At 35.6% G+C, this 17871-nt stretch overlaps 2 protein-coding genes across 2 annotated transcripts in view; one reads left to right on the plus strand and one right to left on the minus strand.

The window, feature by feature from the left end:
• Window positions 1–381: 381 nt before the first annotated feature.
• On the minus strand, window positions 382–12593 carry rasl11a (RAS-like, family 11, member A). Its single transcript, XM_023280505.3, has 8 exons — window positions 12085–12593; window positions 8043–8099; window positions 7509–7591; window positions 5470–5510; window positions 5260–5389; window positions 5015–5090; window positions 2217–2293; window positions 382–888 (listed from the first exon to the last, which is right to left on the minus strand). Exons 1-8 carry the CDS (start codon window positions 12242–12244, stop codon window positions 742–744), a joined length of 771 nt encoding a protein of 256 aa, XP_023136273.1. The 5' UTR covers window positions 12245–12593; the 3' UTR covers window positions 382–741.
• Window positions 12594–16106: 3513 nt separating this feature from the next.
• Window positions 16107–17871, plus strand: part of usp12b (ubiquitin specific peptidase 12b) — a 31199-nt gene continuing 29434 nt past the window's right edge. The window contains exon 1 of the mRNA XM_035952923.2: window positions 16107–16271. Within this exon, the coding sequence (XP_035808816.2) occupies window positions 16224–16271 (48 nt within the window). The 5' untranslated portion in view covers window positions 16107–16223. The remainder of the gene's footprint in view (window positions 16272–17871) is intronic.

Here is a 17871-nt window from a genome sequence, read left to right on the forward strand (position 1 = left end):
ACAGACATTTTTATGCAGTTGTGTTGTTGTGTATTTTGAAACCTTAAAAAGTAAATTAGATGCTGAGCTTGCTTGCATTTTATTGTTGGCAGCCATAGTCTCCCATAAACATCAGGAGTTTGTTCTGGGTTTGTTTTTCTGTGATGGATTTCCTTCCTGCTGTCAAATGTCAGCGTTTGTCTCAGCTTTAGCTTTGAACGCTTTTATTTTGGGGTCATTTCCTGCTTTAGTTCATGTCTCACAGTTCATTTATTTTGGCATTAACAACCTTAAATATGCCGTAATTCTCATGTGGATTGACTTAAAGTATATAAAGAAACAGGTGAGAGATGAAAGATTTTGTCTCATACGATGTAAATGTAAAACATGAAACTTAGTGGATAAAGTTGACAAGTCTTTATTATTTTGGCGTATTTAATTCACTTCAGTCACGAAGACATGAACCGTCCTGGAGAGTTCTGCTTCACGATAAACCGGCCAAGTTTGTGACAACTCCAGCTGTTTGTTTGTTTCAGCAGTGTCCTGGTTGGGCTTGATCCTGGGAAGAAGCAGGTTGAGTCGACCGCAAAGCTGCCAGTTCAGTCTTTATCCATCCGTCTGATCGGGACACTTTGTGCTCTTTGAAATGCTTTGATCACTTTAACAGAAGTTCAGCGGGTTTCAGGACTTCTTCCTGACAGTTTTCTTCAGCTTTATTTCCACTTCAGCCCTTAGTTTTGCCACCAGTCCGTCTGGATGCTTTCAGATGGTCGTGGCGGACTTGACTTTGGAGGAGAGGACCTGCCTGAACCTCCTCTTCAACTCCTGCATGTTGGGAGATTTGGGTCTGGCCAAGTGGAGGCCTCCTCGCCGCTTCTCGCCGTTACTTCCTCCGAATGCTCGGATCACCTGGAGGTCAGAAAACAGAGGGAAGTCAGAAATAAACCCACAAGTTGGTCTGAAAACTAACTTTGTACCTTTTTTACTAGATTTATGTTTTATGTTGTTTTTAGCATCATGGATGTCATGTTGCTTCTAAATTATATTGCAAAAACAGCAGATATAGGCAATTTATGGCTATGTAATTTCTAATAAAGAGTGAAATTCTATTTTATATCATAAGAAAATCAGATAACAATCTAAAAGGGGTCGTTTCTAGAGAGAATGATGCAATTTTGCAGTTTTAAGAGTTTCATATTGAGTTGCGGCTAATTATTTAGCTTTTTCAAAGCTATTTTTTGCAGAAAAGGTCAACAAAAGTTGACCTGCTCTGCACCAAACACCAGACACAGTTAGTTAGCAGCTAACTGGTGAACATATTGGAACATTTAGCAGTTACAGAGCCAGATATTTGCCTTTCGGAGTTAGTAGCAACCAAAAATAAAGCTAAAACATTAAACAGATGGACACAAACATGACTCCACAACTACTGACGTAGTGTAGATAAGCAATTATTTTCTTTGTTTGTTTCCACTGACCAAAAATGTTTTTGCAGCTGAAAGCTAAAAAATTTCCACAATTCTTTGTTGTCTAATGACATATTTGTGTCTCTGTTTGTCCGTCAGCACAATTACGCAAAAACTCCAGGCCAAATTTGGTCAAATTTTGTGGAGAGGTGCAACCTGGGCAAAAGAAAAAGCTGCTAAATTTAAATCCTGATTATATTATTTAAAACTGTAAAATGGAGCGTTGGCCTTTGGTGGAAGACGTCGAGTTTCAAAGCTCCATTTACTGATACCTGTGTTTGAAAAAGTAGCTCATGAAAACTGAGTTTTTGGTTCTGGAAACCAAAACAACGAGCTGAAAGATGCTAAAACTCTCAGCAGTGCCGTGGAGAGCTGCAGATTTACAAAACAATTCTCTCTACAAGCAATTATTCAATCAAATATTGATTAGTGCAGGTTTAAAGCATTCGTAGTTAAATTAAGAGCTGAGGTTTGGGAATCTGCTCTCTTCAACAACAACAACAAAAAAAGAAGTCAAAATACACCCTGAATGCAGTGAACTGCTGGGTAAAAGCTCCTCTTACACCCCCAGAAAAACAAATATCCAGATCAGAACATTGTGGCTGTTTTAAGACCCAAAAAACAAACGTGGTATTTATGTGGGCATCGGTGGGAAACAGAAATCCTTAAAACAGTGGATTCAACATCCCAATATCAAAATAGGATTCTAACTGCCTCTATTAACATGAAACATTTCAAACCAACAAAAGAAAATCCAGAACCAGAACCCACCTCCTGACAGAGATGCAGAAAGGCGCCGTGGACTCCCTCGTGGTTCTCTCTGGCCGAGGCCTCAAAGTAAACTCCTCCTGAAAGCAGAAAGTTCAGATCAGCTCCTCTTATCTCCAGATAACAACTCAGCATTCCTCGTTCATTAGGCAGCAGCAGGATTTAGTTTCAATGCACAAAAGGCTAAATGTCAAGGCAACAAAACAAGAACATCTGACTGAGGTGGTGTTTATTGAATTCCTTAAATTTAAGCTTTTAATTTATCCTACTTTTACTCCAAGTTAAAGCATCTTATGTCAGTTTGCTTTATTTTCTTGAAATCCATTTTTTTCAAATTTGAACCTTCGTTTCATCAACGTTCTCTCTTGAAAGCTTTTGCTCAACTGTTAACTTTAAAAATAAACCCAGGAAATTCAATACAACTTCATTTATCACACAAACACACACACTTAAGATTTAAAACAATGAAGATCTATCATTATAGTTAATAATAAGTACAAGGAAGAGCTACAAACTTCATATAAATATGTGTGTGTATAAGTGGAGTAATTAAAATGCATAATTAAATAACTAGAAGTTGTTAAGTGTGACTCAGAAGATTTCGGTGTCGCCATGTTTGCATCATATTTGACCATCTAACTTGTGAAAAAACACTTACCTACCTCCATTATGTATTCAAATGAGGGAAATTAAAAAGATTTCAGGTTAATTTAAACCTAAATATGTGCAAATATGCTTCTAAATAAATACAGTTGATGAGCTAAGTGAATGTAAATTGGATATTTAGTCAGCTGAACTCATGAATTCTTGCTAACTATATGCAGTTTGTGTTGAGATAAAACTTTATTAGATCTCGAAGTATAAAATAAGAACATAGTTCTGCATACTTGAGCTAAGAAAACTTTTTCTTTAAATGCTGATAATTTAAGTCTTACTCACTTCTATTTAGTGTTTATTCAGTGTGTTTGTTCCATTTTTTGCACAGCAAAATCGATCAGAGTTGAATAAACATGTGCCCAGTGCATTTACAAACCGGCTGTTGTAGATATTCTGTCGGCTGCACTAACAAAAGTTCTCTGATCCAGTTTCTGTACAACATTGAGACATTTTCAGTATTGAGTGTATTGATGTCAAAGCTCAGAGCTGCTGGTGGGTTGACATCTCCTGGAAACCAGGAATGTTTGCACAAACTGTTGCGTCAATCCATCAGTTTGACTCTGATGTTTTCATTGTTTAAGTGAGAACTTGGTGATTGATTAAACCATTAGGACTGAAAATTTTGGATCGAATGTCCAGGCACCAAACCAAAAAACCTCAACTTATGGAGTTTAGATTTGGCCATTTTCCAGTAATCTCTGGTTAATCTATGCAAGACTGAAAAACTGCACATATTGAAGCAAATGTGAAAAATTTAGGTCTCAGTTTTGGTTCAGATCTGTTAGTAGTAGTTGGGTTCATTCTAGCTTGATGTTAAACTGAATCAAAATCCAAGAGCAAATGTCTAAATGAATGAAGAGGCAACTGTAGTTTTGATTTCAATGGGCCTATCGGCATAGAATCACCAATCAATCTATTCTGATCAAAACTGCTTTAAAACTTTGGTAACTTTGCCAAGAAATAAGGTTTGAAAAACAGTTTTCTCCATAAATTATCCTTCTCCGATGCATGTTCAGGGTTTCACAGTGCCTCAGTTGCAACAACATGAAAAAGTTTGTTTTTTAGGCTTAAGGAAGGAACAACTGAGTCATACTGGCACCATCTTTGGCATCACACGGTTCTCCCATTGATTTCCTACCATAGATAATGTTTCTGACTGGATGCTAATTAGCATTTGAAAGAGCAGAATCCAAAACTGAGCTGCATATGTAGCTCATAGCACTTTTCCAGACTAAACTCCATTAAGCCAAGTTCAGACAATGTGATAGTGAACCGGAAAAGGCCAGACTCTAAAAACGTAGGACCCAAAGTTAGCATCCGCAACAAAAATATAATAATGTCAGGATGTTTTAGTAAGTTTTTAATTATGTGTCAAGGATCTTGACCATCAGAAGCCAATAAACACTCTTCTGCAAACAGCTTGATGAAGTGAAAGAAAGACTAATGCAAACTAGACAAGTTCACGGCCGCTTGTTCTTTCTTTTTTAGACTTTTCTGAACATGTCGTTGTTTGCTTACGTCTCATTTCTGATCCAACTCTGGCAGCTTGTTCCTGATGACAACTGTAAGCTGTTTTCCACTGCAGGAATTTGGAGACTGTTTCAGGACGGCTCGACCATTAGTAAATGTTCTCGCTGCAAGAGGTTTCCCTGTAGAAGCTCTTTTAGGGAGGAATAAAGTCCCTACTTCTGGATAAATACCAAACACTGACTGGGGAAACTTGTAGAAGACAACAAGCTGCATCTTTTCTTGCACTTCAATATTCCTGTCAAATAATAATGTAAAATTCACCTTTTAGGCTAATAGTTGCATCCTGTAGCTACTAATTGGGGTTGTTTTGGTGCATTTTGTCAGTTTTTACGCCACCATGGGAACAGAAAGCCCAAAAGATCAGGTTTTTACAAGTTCCTGCAGTGGAAAGCTGATGAACATGTCGTCTGTCACTTGTCTCGACTAAGTTACAGCAAAAATTTCCGCCTCTGTAATCACTAAATCTGACATAGTGACAAAAATACCACGTAGTCCGAACATGGCATCGACCTCTTTGCTCAAACTTTAAAAAAAGATCGCCAGAACCTCGAAAGTGTGATCGCAAGGTGAAATACAAGTTTTTGAAACATTATTAGCAGAAGTAGAAACGTCACCTAGTGAAGCTGCCAGCGTCTCTCCTTCGTCTGCAGGAACTTGCCGGGCTCTGAGCAGGTCACTCTTGTTGCCAACCTGCAGCAGATTACAGATTCCAGAATAGATTAGATTATAGGATTAGGGTTAGTAGGTAGCTGTCCTCGTCTGCTCTGTACTGATGTCAGAAAAGACACAACTGGTCACCATCATGAGAAATTTGTCTGCAAATCGAAACATTCTGCCTGAAAATGTTTGATTTCCTCACCAATATGACCGGTATGTTTCCAGATGGGTGGATGCGTCTGACATGCTGGTACAACGGCTGGATGGTTCGGTAGCTGTTGTGGTCTGTGATGGAGAAAACCAGCACATAGCCGTCCGCCCAGTAGATCGACCTGGAACCGGTTAATACAGAAAAATTAGCTGATTGTGTTAAGTTTAATTCAGATTCTTATTCATGTGATTTCATGCCGACCTGTTGATCTGCTCCTGGCAGTACAAACCCTCAGGATCGTCCTGCAAACACAAACAAGAAGTGTGTAAAGTATCATAGAAATCAAGACTACAACAGTTTTTGTTGCTGAAATTAAACTAAACTCAGTCCTTTTAATGCTTTGTTTAGGACAGTATGCAGTAAAGCTGCAATTATTAGTCAATTAGATGCCAGCTATTCAATTATTAACTATTTTGATCATAAATTACTCAATTTGCTGTATTTTTGAAAGAAGAAAGACAAAATTCTCTGATTGCAGCTTCTTAAACATGAATATTTTCTGGTTTCTTTCCTCCTTTATGACAATAAACTGAATATCCTTGAACAAAACAAGACATTTGGATGCTTCAGTCCCCATTTATTGACATTTCAGAGACAAAACATCTAATTGATTAATCAAGAAAATAACTGAGAGTAATCAAGAATGAAAATAATGATAAATAGCAACCCTTATAGATAATTCACAGTATTTTAGCCAAGTCATGGCTTGAATTTTCATTCTGAGCTTTGGAAAATGCAGATTTTTCGCCATTTTCTGACATTTCATAGACCAAACATTTAATCGATTAATCGAGAAAATTTTGGTTTCTTTATTTACCTCAAAATAATCAAGAATACAAATAATCGTTAATAGCAGCTCTAATAGATAATGCACAGTGTCTTTTTTTAGCCATGTCACAGCTTGCATTTATCTTCTTGAACTTTGGAAAATGCAGATTTTTTTGCCAATTTCTGTCATTTTATGGAATAAACATGTAATCGATTAATTGAAAAAATAACTGACGGTGTCAAGAAAAAAATGATGGTTAATAGAAACCCTGTTTTTTTTAAAGCCATGTCTTATGTGTTCTCTTGGCTTGCATTTGTCATCTTGAGTTTTGGAAAACACAGATATTTTGCCAGTTTCTGACATTTTATAGACCAAAGAGCTAAGTGATTGATTAAGAAAACAATCCATAGTGGCAGCTCTGTTATGAAGTGAGCAAGCAGGTGGTGATTTTGCAAAACAGGCTCTTTTCCAAGACTAATGCACCAGCTTCAAACCCATCAGACCACACAGATGCAAGTCAGAAACAATTCACATTGTACTGGCTTAGTTCGCCTGATTACCAAGAAAACAGTCTTTTCTGTGTTTCTACAACATCAGGCTGAGGATGAAGCTCTCTGAACTGCTCACCCTCCATTATCTGCTGGAGGAAACGAGCTGTTCTGAGGCTGGTTTGGTAAACAGACGGCCGAGCGGCACGTTGGGCTCATTAAACTCATCATCGGTGAGCAGATCGTCCTGAGGTCACTTCCTCTCGCTTCAAATACATTCCTGGAATTACTCTGAAATAACCCGAGATGACTCTTGCGATTGCCCAAATTTGGACTCTTTGGGAAGTTGGAATTTTAGATAGTAAATTAGCCAATGATGCAAGAACGAGATACGGACTTTTGAACCTTTTACCCAACGAACCAATCAAAGATAGCTAACTAAGCTAGCTAACATTAGTGTATGTAATGTAGGAAGAATTTGCTTTTCTATGTAATATTCTTCTTGTTAAATTATCAAAATCTGTTATATAGTGAAAAATTTACATATTTCAAACATGAAGTGAGTCTGTGTGTACCAAAATATAATACAAACAATAATACAAATGATTATTTTTAACCAAAATGGCATAAAAACACACAGATTCTTATAAGAGTCATTTTTGAACCTACATTTGCAGGGCAGAGTGATCTGATTTCCCCCGTTTGGATGCTTTATCTCGCACCACAACAGCAACTCATGACTGTCACCTATAAATACCTTATCTGTACTTCCTGGTGTTGTGGTTAAACAGCAACAGGATGGAAGGAATATTAAGGAAATGCTTTATAATGTGGCCAAGATTAAAGAGAAAATGCTGATTTTAGCAGCCCTACACTTCATGCTTTTAACATCAGCTGTCTGTGTGCTGCAGCTGGAATCATATTTAGTTGTTTTCATGATGTTTTTCTCTTTATTTTAACTAAAAACTGTGTCCATGATTTACCTGGAGGGCGACGCAGGGAGTATCCTGGATCTGAAGTGACACTTCCTCCCCATCCAGTGTCACTTTCCTGGAGTAGAGTGCTCCTGCAGAGACGCAAAGATCCACAGATCTATGAGTATCAACAGAGGAAATAATGCTGGACTGCCAGAAAGCTGCTTGTTTCAGAGCCAAACTAGTTGCTAGGCAGATGTTACACAGATGTGTTCCACAGTGATGTAGATAAGTGACAGCCTGGAGTCCAAACAAGGTGTTTCAGGCAGTCTTTCTTTCATTTACACACAAAAAAAGCTATAAACACACTAAAGGAAGGGGGGAAAAACCAAAAAGCAACATACAAGCTCTTTAAATTAACAGTCTTGCTTGCTAGCCAGTTTTAGCTGCTGCTGCAGTACAAAATATTTGCTTTCTTGGAGACTTCAGATGAATGAATGAATGAATGAATGAATGAATGAATGAATGAATGAATGAATGAATGAATGAATGAATGAATGAATGAATGAAGGGATCAGTAGGGTCACATTGACAGAAACTCACCTGTGTTTGCTTCATAATCTCCAATGAACCTCTTGGTCAGAAACCGGACAATTAAAGCTTAAAAAGAAACAAAAACAACTATAAATTAAGGATATTTAATTGAATAAAATTAGGTTTAATTATTGGTCCTGACAGCATCAGAGAAACCTTCCAACCTGCTGCAACATACTGACCTACATAACACTCCACTCTCACCAAACACTACTGGAATTTCCCTTTTCCCTGACACATATTTTGGATTTTTAAGACTTTTTTGCCAGGTGAGCTGCACAAACAAACAAAAAAAAAGCAAAGTCCGAACAGAAACAATGATTCACCAAAGCCAGGAATCTGATGTTGTCTCATCTCATGTTGGTAAATGATTGCCTCATCTTGGTTTTTCCAGCTCCTGTTTAGTTTTATTTCCTCCATTAGCTTTTATTTCTGCAGGATAGTAAACGATAAATCTGTGGGTTTTACTCATTAAAAGGCCACTCGAGTGATTTTGTGCCTTGATTTTATAAAGCAGGAGATTCACAAGAAAAAAAGTCTGCAACCAGATTTTAAGGTTATAAAAATGTCCTAAAATGCAATTTAAAGTTTGATTAACTTTAAATATTGTACAATAATATAGAAACTCATCCTGAGAATGTGTTTTTTTAAGCAGAACATACAGATGGAAGCTAAATATGGAAGAATCTTCCTTGTTGGTTGTTTATCTTTTTTCTATGTGTATTTAGTTTTTTCTTTGAGTTGTTTGTGTAGATTTGGGTTCATTCCTCTGTTGCCTTCTCTGCTGTATGCTTAAAATATCATTAAATAACAGAATCCTAGCAAAGATATGAGATATGCTGACATTTTGCCTCTAAAGTACAAACCAAACTCCCAAAAACTGCAGCTCCTACATTACCCAGAATGCAACTGGATGGTATTTTTATTAAACCTTTGCAGTAATGTAAAGTCCTGTTGTCTTTGTAACAAAACATCTTCATTTTATTGCACAGATTATCTATCATTAATTAAAAAACTGGTATTTTTCCAGTTACAGTAGCTTGTTGCTCCATTCTGTTCACATCTGTTTCCCCATAAAATCACGAGGCGACGCTCTGCTCCGGTTGACACAATTATCCTAAAAATACCCCAAAGACTGAGATTCTGCAGTTATTTAGAAGCTCATAGTTTCTCCTCAACCGGATTTTAAAATCTGCACAGCTGCATCATGTCTTCTTTAGGAGGCCTTCGTTCATTCAGACATGTAAATAGTTTAAAATAGCTGATTTATGAGGCGCCGCTTCCGCCATTCTTCAAACCGAAGTGTTTAGTCCATCCACTTGTGAAAAAGACTTCCAGGGAAGATAAAGCAGAAGCATTTTTACATGTTCTGGGTTCATCAGCTGATAAAAGTTCTTATAAAGTCTTCTAGTTTGCTCCCCTACAGCTGTAATTATTCCTGAAGGTTTATTACAAATTATAAATCCTCCTCTTAGCGCCAGGCAGATAAACGATCCACTTACTCTAGTGTTTAGTCTATCTCAGATCAGTCTTAGACACACTCTTAGCTTTCTATTATCACTCATACATGGCTTTTGTGTGTCTCATTTCCCTTTAAACATCTGAAACGGTTGATTAAATTGCTCTCTAATCACATTTACTTGGAGAACTCAACTTTAATTCGATAATATGGTGCTTAAGTATTCCCATTTTCTGCTTCGTTGGGCCAAGAGACTTTAAAATGCTTAATTTTTTTTGTCATTTTAAACACTTTCTACTTTTATTGTCACTTTTATTGTCACTGAAGTTCCTGATCGGTATGGAAGCCCATTAATGCCCAAACCTTTCCATGTACACTATAAAAAAACAACTTTTGTTTACTTGTAATTGTTCCATGTTTTGTTAAATTGCTAAAAAAAAAAAAAAAAAAAAAACAATAACTAGTAATATCACAAAAAATATATAAATTTCCTTAAAAAATGAACAAAACTGTCAATCATGTTTTTATGACTAAAAACAAATTAGTTAAATCACAAAAATATACATAAATTTACAAAAATTAAAAATAAACAAAAATGGCCGAAACTGTAAATCATGTTTTGTTAAATTACTTAAAACAAACTAGTAATATCACAAAAATATATATAAATTTACAATAAAGGCCCAAACTGTAAATCATGTTTTGTTAAATTGCTAAAAACAAACTAGTGGTATGACAAAAATATATATCTACAAAAAAAATTACCAAAACTGTAAATCATGTTTTGCTAAATTACTTAGAACAAACTAGTAATATCACAAAAATATATATAAAATTACAAAAAAGGCCCAAACTGTAAATCATGTTTTGTTAAATTAATAAAAAACAAACTAATATCACAAAAAATATATAAATTTACAAAAATAATATTTAAACAATGGCCAAAACTGTAAATCACGTTTTGTTTTGACCTTGAAATTACACTTTTTAAAAAAGTATTTCTATTGGTAAACAATGCTATTATTTTACAGATATTTATCAATATTTCAAAGAAACTTACATATAAGAAAATTATATATTAATTTTTTTATACACTCCTCCTGTTTTGCTAATTAGGTATAATATTTAGAAAAATTATTTTAAAAAATTAGTCCTTTAAATGTTAACTGTTAAAAAATTGACAAAGGTGTTTATGGTCAAATTGCTAGTTATTTATAGCTATTATTATTTTTTGAAACAAAATAAAAATATTCCGAACTTTTTATCTGTTTATTTTTCATAAAGTCACAGCACGTGCAGTGAAGTCATTTTCTTAGGTAAAAAAAAAGGGGGGGGGGATTATTTTTTATCAACACTTGAAGGGTTTGAATAAGTATTCCGTAATTTGTTTCATATTGTTCATGACAATATTTTAAAAAGCATAACTTTCTATCTCTTTTTTTCTATAATATTCACAAAGCATGTGTTGTGAGAGTGTTAACACTGACTAAAGTAATAATAATTATGTTAATAGTTGACAATTTATCTTTCTGTTAGAGTATTAGTATTAGTTTTGTACAGAGTGTAGATGTTTTTTTTAATTTATTTGTGAATTAACTAAGGTGGTCAAATCTATGACTAAACTACAAATTCAGCTACCTCAGTGTAGTATTTCAGGACAGGTGCTTAATTATCTACCATTTTCTACTCTTTACTCTCCCTAACTTTAATTTTTATCACTTCACAATTTACGTTTCTTTTAAAGTTTGCAAATTTGAGTGAAGAACTTGCAAAACATCACGTTTTATTATTCGTTAAACTCCACACTGGTGCTACAAACCTGTAACATCTTGAAATATCAACCTTAAACCAACCCCGTTTGCTTCTTTTCTCAAATTAGACGTGTCAACTTCTCAATATTTGTAATTCTAATTAAATCTAGTGGCTGAAATAAGTGACTGATATAATCCCAATATTAAGGTTGTTTTTAATTTTTTTCCCCATTTTGTTGCTCCACTACACTTTAAAATAAACACTGAATTACTTTACTACATTTGTGTGACCTTTCAGATTAAAAGTTTGCTTGCAAAACCTATAAAATGTGATGTGTGTTTTCAACTTAAACTGTAGCGTCATTAAACACTGCAAACTAATGAATACACCAATAATGCTACACATAAATGAACGTTTGGACACTTTAAGGACATTTTGCTACGGGTAAAATAATCAATGCATGACTTTAACTGGTGATTACATATTTCTACATTAGGCTTTTACTTCAATAAATAGCTTAATTTCTGCTCCACTGCTGTTTATTTTGATTTAAAGCTATAAAACTTTTAGACTTGGTAATGCAAAGAAATGCGATTTGTCGCCCCCTGTCGGTAAATGTGAGTTATTTACATGAAACATTTTTGCTTTTTTTTATTTAGAAGCTTTGCTTTTTATACAAGTTTCCTCTAAAGACAATAAGTTGCAGGACGCTGGGTTCAATATCATTATTATATTATTATGGGATGTATTAAATCCCAGTTTAATTGTCAGCTTCAGTGAAAAACTTTAATTTGGATTTCAACTGCAGATTCCGGTTCTGGTCGGTCCCGGGGCTCGTACCGGTTTTTCCCACGTTACTGGCTCCCAGAACCACGATCTTCACCGTCTTGTTGGGGACGCAGTCTAGCAGAGGGAACTCCGGGATCGGAACCAGCAGAAAGTTACCGGAGCCACCACCGCCGCTCATGGTTCCCGGTGCAGAGTCTCCAGCCAGCCGCATTTAGACCAGATCCAAAACCAGTCCAGAACCAGTCCAGATCTCAGTCCAGAAACCAGATCTCAGTCCAGCAGTCCCACCATGCTCCTCAAACCATCATGGACTCAGTTCTCCTGCAGATTTATTGGAAAAATCCCTCAAGAAAAAACAGTTCGTCCTAAATTTCCAGTTATTTCCCAAGAATTCTTCCAGTTCGAGTTTTTCTTCCACTCAGTGATGAACTTTTAACTCCTCCGTGGATGTTCTGGTGAGTTTTTTTTCACGCCACTGCTCCACTTTAACCTCCAAATGATAACAAACAGTGTCCCGTCCGATCCGCAGCGAAGTCCAGAAGCGTCTGAGCGCAGAAAGAGGCGGAGAGGATGAAAATGAAGATGAAGGCGAAGCTTCCTCCAGAGTCCGGGGAGACCAGAGAGAATGAAGAAACCAGGAAATTCAAATGTATAGTCATAATTAAAGTTGGTTTCATTACACCAACCTAGACTTATATGAGTCATAAGACTTTAAACTAATTTATTTGGTGTTTCACTTACCATTTTACTGAAGTTCAGGATCAGTATGGAAGACCATTAGTGCCCATTTTTCAGTCAAGTACACTAAAAAAATTGTTCTCTAAGAACAGTTTTTGCTTGTGTTTTTTTTCCTCCAATTTACTGTGTACTGAATTTCTAAGTGTTGTTAAATTACTAAAAATAAACTAGTGAAATACACATGTTAACTGGAAAAAACAGCCAAAACTATAAAAAAAAATTATTTTAAAAAATTAAATTACACATATATTAATTATCATAAATATATTTGCTAAATATTTTCTTAATATTGCATGTAATTCACCAAAAACAGGTAAAGTGTAATAAATGTAATAATTGATCTTTAAAAAGTGTGTGTTAATTACAGGCTTTGTAATTAATTAATCACAATTAATCGCACTTTTGTCAAACAGCAATATTTGACACAATAAGTGAAGTTTTTCAATTCAAATAAAATTGTGGTTGGCAGTTAAATCAATGAATAGACATACGTATTTACAATTTAAAATTTTGAAATTTTTAAAAAATTGGACATATAGAAAAAAGTGATTTTGATGATTTAAAGCCTGGATTTAGTTTGTTTTTTTCCACAATATGGCACGTAATAAAAGCATAAGTAGTTCAAGGAGCTTCAGAAACTTGAAAATCCAGAGATTCATTCTGTTTCCATCTTTTCTGGGTCTGATAAATAGTGTCATTTTGATGGTTTTATTTTGAGGAATACAAATTTTTATTTGTGTAATTTTTTATAAACAAAAAGTTTATAATTAAGTTATTAAAAGATAGATATTTTTGTTGTTTCAGTTATTACTCCTCCAGGGAGGCAGAGCCTCGACAGTGTAATAACTTAAACAACAAACTTGTTTGTTTCATTTCTATTTATCTACATTTTTCATCTATCTGCTACATTCACAGATTACTGTAAACTCAAAGTGCAATTATAGCGATTATAGTCAACATTTTAAGACTTAGTGCTTCCTGTGCTTCTTCAACGGCTGCAAACAAAATTTAGGTTCATTACCGCCACCTACTGGGCTGGAGTGTTCATCAGAGTTACAGGTGTGCCAGAAATGAGCGAACTGAGAAAAGTCCGATTAAATGCGTTAATTTAATGAGTTGTTTGCCCGTGTGATTAATTAATCGAAATTAACACGTTAAAGTCCCAGCCCTAATATATATATATTTTATGTGTGTGTGTATGTATTTATGTATGTATATATGTATATAAATGTATAATGTATATATGTATGTAAATTATATGTGTACGTGTGTATATGAATAATAATAATAAGTGTATATGTGTACACTATAGATATTCAGCAAAATTCTAGAAACGTATTCATTTACATGTTAACTGTTAAAAACGGAAAAAAATACCACACTCATTTATAACAATTATTATTATTTTTTGAGAAGCTTTTTATGTGTTTATCTTTTATAATATTCGTGCAGTGAGGCCATATTCTTAGGTTAAAAAGACAAAAAATATAAGATTAAAAAAAGATTGAAAAATTTAGTGTTCCAGAAATTATTTCAATTGTTCATGAGGATATTTTAAAAACCCTAATTTTCCATCTGTTTTTCTTCTATACTATTCCTTACGATATTGATGACTAACTGAAGTGATTATCATAGATTAAAATTAATATTATCTAAATAGTTGACAATTTATCATCTGTTAGTGAATTAATGGAAAAATCTGTGTTTTGTACTGAGTGTAGTGTTTATTTGTAAAGTAACTAAAGTGGTCAAATACATCATGAAGCTATAAATACAGGTACCTCAGTGTGTTTTTTAGGACAGTATTGGAGTAAATGTACTTAATTACTGAGTTAAACACAGAGGAGGAGCTCCAGTTTGTCAGCGGCAAGAAGCACCGCCCGCCGCCTGCAGCCCCGAGTGAACAATCAAAGTGACCTCGGAGTCTGTGAGTGGAGTTGAACGAAGGCAGCTGTAAAGTTACACATAGAAATCACCGGCAGCACCGGAAAGCACATGGTCAAACCTTCAAAATAAGACCAGAGGGTGCACGACAAGGAACTACTTCTAAATTATCACTGATGTACAACAATATAATTGTAATATAAATTAGGGTTTGCACATCCCCTTCAAAGATCATACCTGTTTCATTTTGTTTTAAAAGTCAAACATCTGCAAACAGATTTTGATTTGTCATTATTTTGCATTTAAAAGCTCCAGAGTTAGATTTTTTTATTACATAATTTTCATTAAGAAATTTTAAAATTGTCTTATTTTAGTTATTTCTGAGTTTTCATCAGTTTTTTTCTTTCCTGAAGTTTTTCTACAATTAAATATGTTTTTTTTTTTTTTTTAAAGTTATTTTTTTGGCCTTTTTGTGGGCTTTATTAGATAGGCGCAGTGAGAGAGAGAAAGACAGGAAACAGGGGAGAAGAGTCGGGGGAAGACATGCAGCAAAGGGCCGCGAGCGGGAATCGAACCCGGGCCGCTGCGTTGGGGACCAGCCCCTGTACATGGGTCATCCGCTCAACGCGTTGAGCTATACGGGCACCCCGACAATTAAGTATGTTTTAAGAAAAGATTTAAAAGAAGACACTCATTCACGACCTTATATCTTCAGGTATATTGTAAAAAAAAAACAACAAACTTTTAGTTGTTTTTAACTGTTATGTTCCAGATTTTCACAGTATTTTTAAAATGACAAGTAACTGGAAAAATCTCAGCCAAAAATATCAATAAAGTACACTTTTTTAAACAAAACGAATAAAATTAAAATTAATTAAATAATTATTTGTTCCTTTACAATAACCGAGCATAAAATTATACACAAATATTTATTTAACTATCATTTCACTGATTTTCCCTGTGCTGTTAAATTACAATGTCCAGTACAGTCCAAGAAAAGAAGTAATAATTACATGTTGACTGTAACAAAATAAAATAAATTACAATAAAATAAAAGCAAATTGTGCATAATGTCCACATTAAAATTTCTTTTCCATTTTTGTTCTTTTGCAGTGCATGGCTAAAATAAGAAATCACATTATTTTACTGTAAATAAATCCGGTCAAAAAAGTCATTGTTTTACACACATTGTCACCAGATTTTCATTTTTTATTTATTTTTACTTTTTAACAGATTTTTTTTTCATTTACAGTGTATTTTATTCTAAAACTGATTGGCCCAAAAGTCACCTTGATATTTTTTTTTTCTTTTAGAAATTGGTCAATGAAAATTATCATTACCTGTAGTTTATTTTAAAAACATTTTATGATGATATTCTCAGCTGTATTAACCAAGCTTTCCTGTGGCCAGAGTTGTATTGTGAAACGCCCCGCCGGATGTGCTCTCCGTCACTCGGTGCAGCTGGACGGCTCAGTCAGTCAGGGGCAGACGGCTCTCCCGGAACTCTGCAGCCGCAGCGGCTCTGATTCTTTCAACATCGGGGTTCGGTCCAACATGGCGGCTTACGGATGGAAATACTGATGACAGTCCGAAAGATCGCCTCGATTTGTACGATGGTAAGCAGCCCCGTTTCGGCCGAGTCACGGCAGTTAGCGCCGCTGTCCGGTCTGGACGCTAAGCTAGCTGCTGGCTAGCCTGCCTGCTAGCAACATGATAAAAACACACTGGTTTTCCCACAAAGTTGCCTAGCCGAGCCCAGTACCAGCAGCTGTCCGGCTCTGCTCACGCCGGGGTTCGGGTCAGTAACGGGTCAGTTTTGTTCCGGAACTGAGCGGGTTAGACAGTTTATTAGCCGCTCCGGTTCGCTGGTAGTTTTGTTTATGTGAGAAGGGCAGGGTGGACCAACGGGTCGAAACTAGCTAGCTTAGCCTGCTAGCTCTGTGTAGCGGCGTGTCTGGACACTCTTATCCGGTTAAAGTTGGTGACTGTCACGTAAAACTCACATTAAATCACTTTTGTGTCCCAGCTGCTGAATTTAGTGGGTTAGTTATCGGAGCTGATTCTAACAGCTAACTAGTGGACTCTCTCCGGTTCCTGTCAACATCCGGAACCTGCTGGACTCTCGGTCCGGTTCTGAAAATGTCATAACAGTCCGAACTGAGCAGGGAGAGGAGAGTTCAGTAATTAAAGGACGAGTCAGGAGGAGACAGTTTGGAGGCTGTGACTTTGCAGTTTTCTTCCTCTGAGCCATTTAAACGCCTCTATCAGTTGTTTTATCACCTTTTAGTTGCAGTAAAACGTTTAAACCTCGTGTGTTGTGTTCACTGGCGACCAGGGTAGATTTAAGGAGTCAAACTGGCCCTAAAGAGGCTTATAGAAGGTTTTTGGTAACATCACACTTTATTTATCTTTCAGCTGAGGGTCAGATACAGAAAACCTTCCTCAAAGACACCAGAGCTGCATGATATTGGGGAAAAAAACAGCAATATTTAGTTTTTCTGATTTGGAAAAAATACAGAAATGTTCACTAGATGATGTAAATGCCTCCATTAGGAAAGAATGAATCACCCTAGAATGATCAGGGTTATTTTGAGGGGAAGTGAATTTGAAAATGTTGAAAATAGCTGTAACGCTTGGAAAGGCACCCATTATAGTGTTTGCTGATTTATATGGTCAAACAAATTAGTCGTGCAGTGCAGACAGACTTTCTGTTGCACATTTGTTACATACAACTGATTTTGCGTTTCTGTTTGCGACCAAATTGTCCTTTCCAGTATTGTTCCCCTCTTCCTCGCTATTTTTTCTGTGCACACGTGAAGCCCAAACCCAGTGAATTCAGTTAAATAAATCCTGTGTGTTAAAAAAAAACTCTTAAATTGTTGAAAATTCTATTCTATCAGGCAGATTATTCTCGATTATTAGTCACAGAAAATGTTTTTTTTGGCATCAAATCCTAACCCACACAGACTTTTTTTGTCAATGTCACACTCATTCATGAACTAAAACAGGCTATGGGTTAAAAAAAATGCAGAAACTACACCAGATTGGGCCTTTAATATTGTACTATATGTCACTATAATTCATATACAAGATACAGTTAAAATGCACACAAAGGACGGTGACATACTCCATCAGCATTAGACTGGCCTGACAGTAAATAACACAGTGTTATATACTGGTTACATAAGATATCGCAAAGTAATATACACAGTATAT

This window comes from Amphiprion ocellaris, chromosome 23 (genome assembly GCF_022539595.1).
Source record: "Amphiprion ocellaris isolate individual 3 ecotype Okinawa chromosome 23, ASM2253959v1, whole genome shotgun sequence".
In the NCBI taxonomy this organism is placed as follows: domain Eukaryota; kingdom Metazoa; phylum Chordata; class Actinopteri; family Pomacentridae; genus Amphiprion; species Amphiprion ocellaris.

Bases quoted from the DNA above. Each gene is read 5' to 3' on its own strand.
- rasl11a (XM_023280505.3), bottom strand. From the start codon at position 12,244: ATGCGGCTGGCTGGAGACTCTGCACCGGGAACCATGAGCGGCGGTGGT. The intron at 7,592-8,042 runs GTGAGTTTCTGT...GCGTCTCTGCAG, and splicing joins AGATTATGAAGCAAACACAG to GAGCACTCTACTCCAGGAAA. The intron at 5,091-5,259 runs GTGAGGAAATCA...AATCTGCTGCAG, and splicing joins GAAACATACCGGTCATATTG to GTTGGCAACAAGAGTGACCT.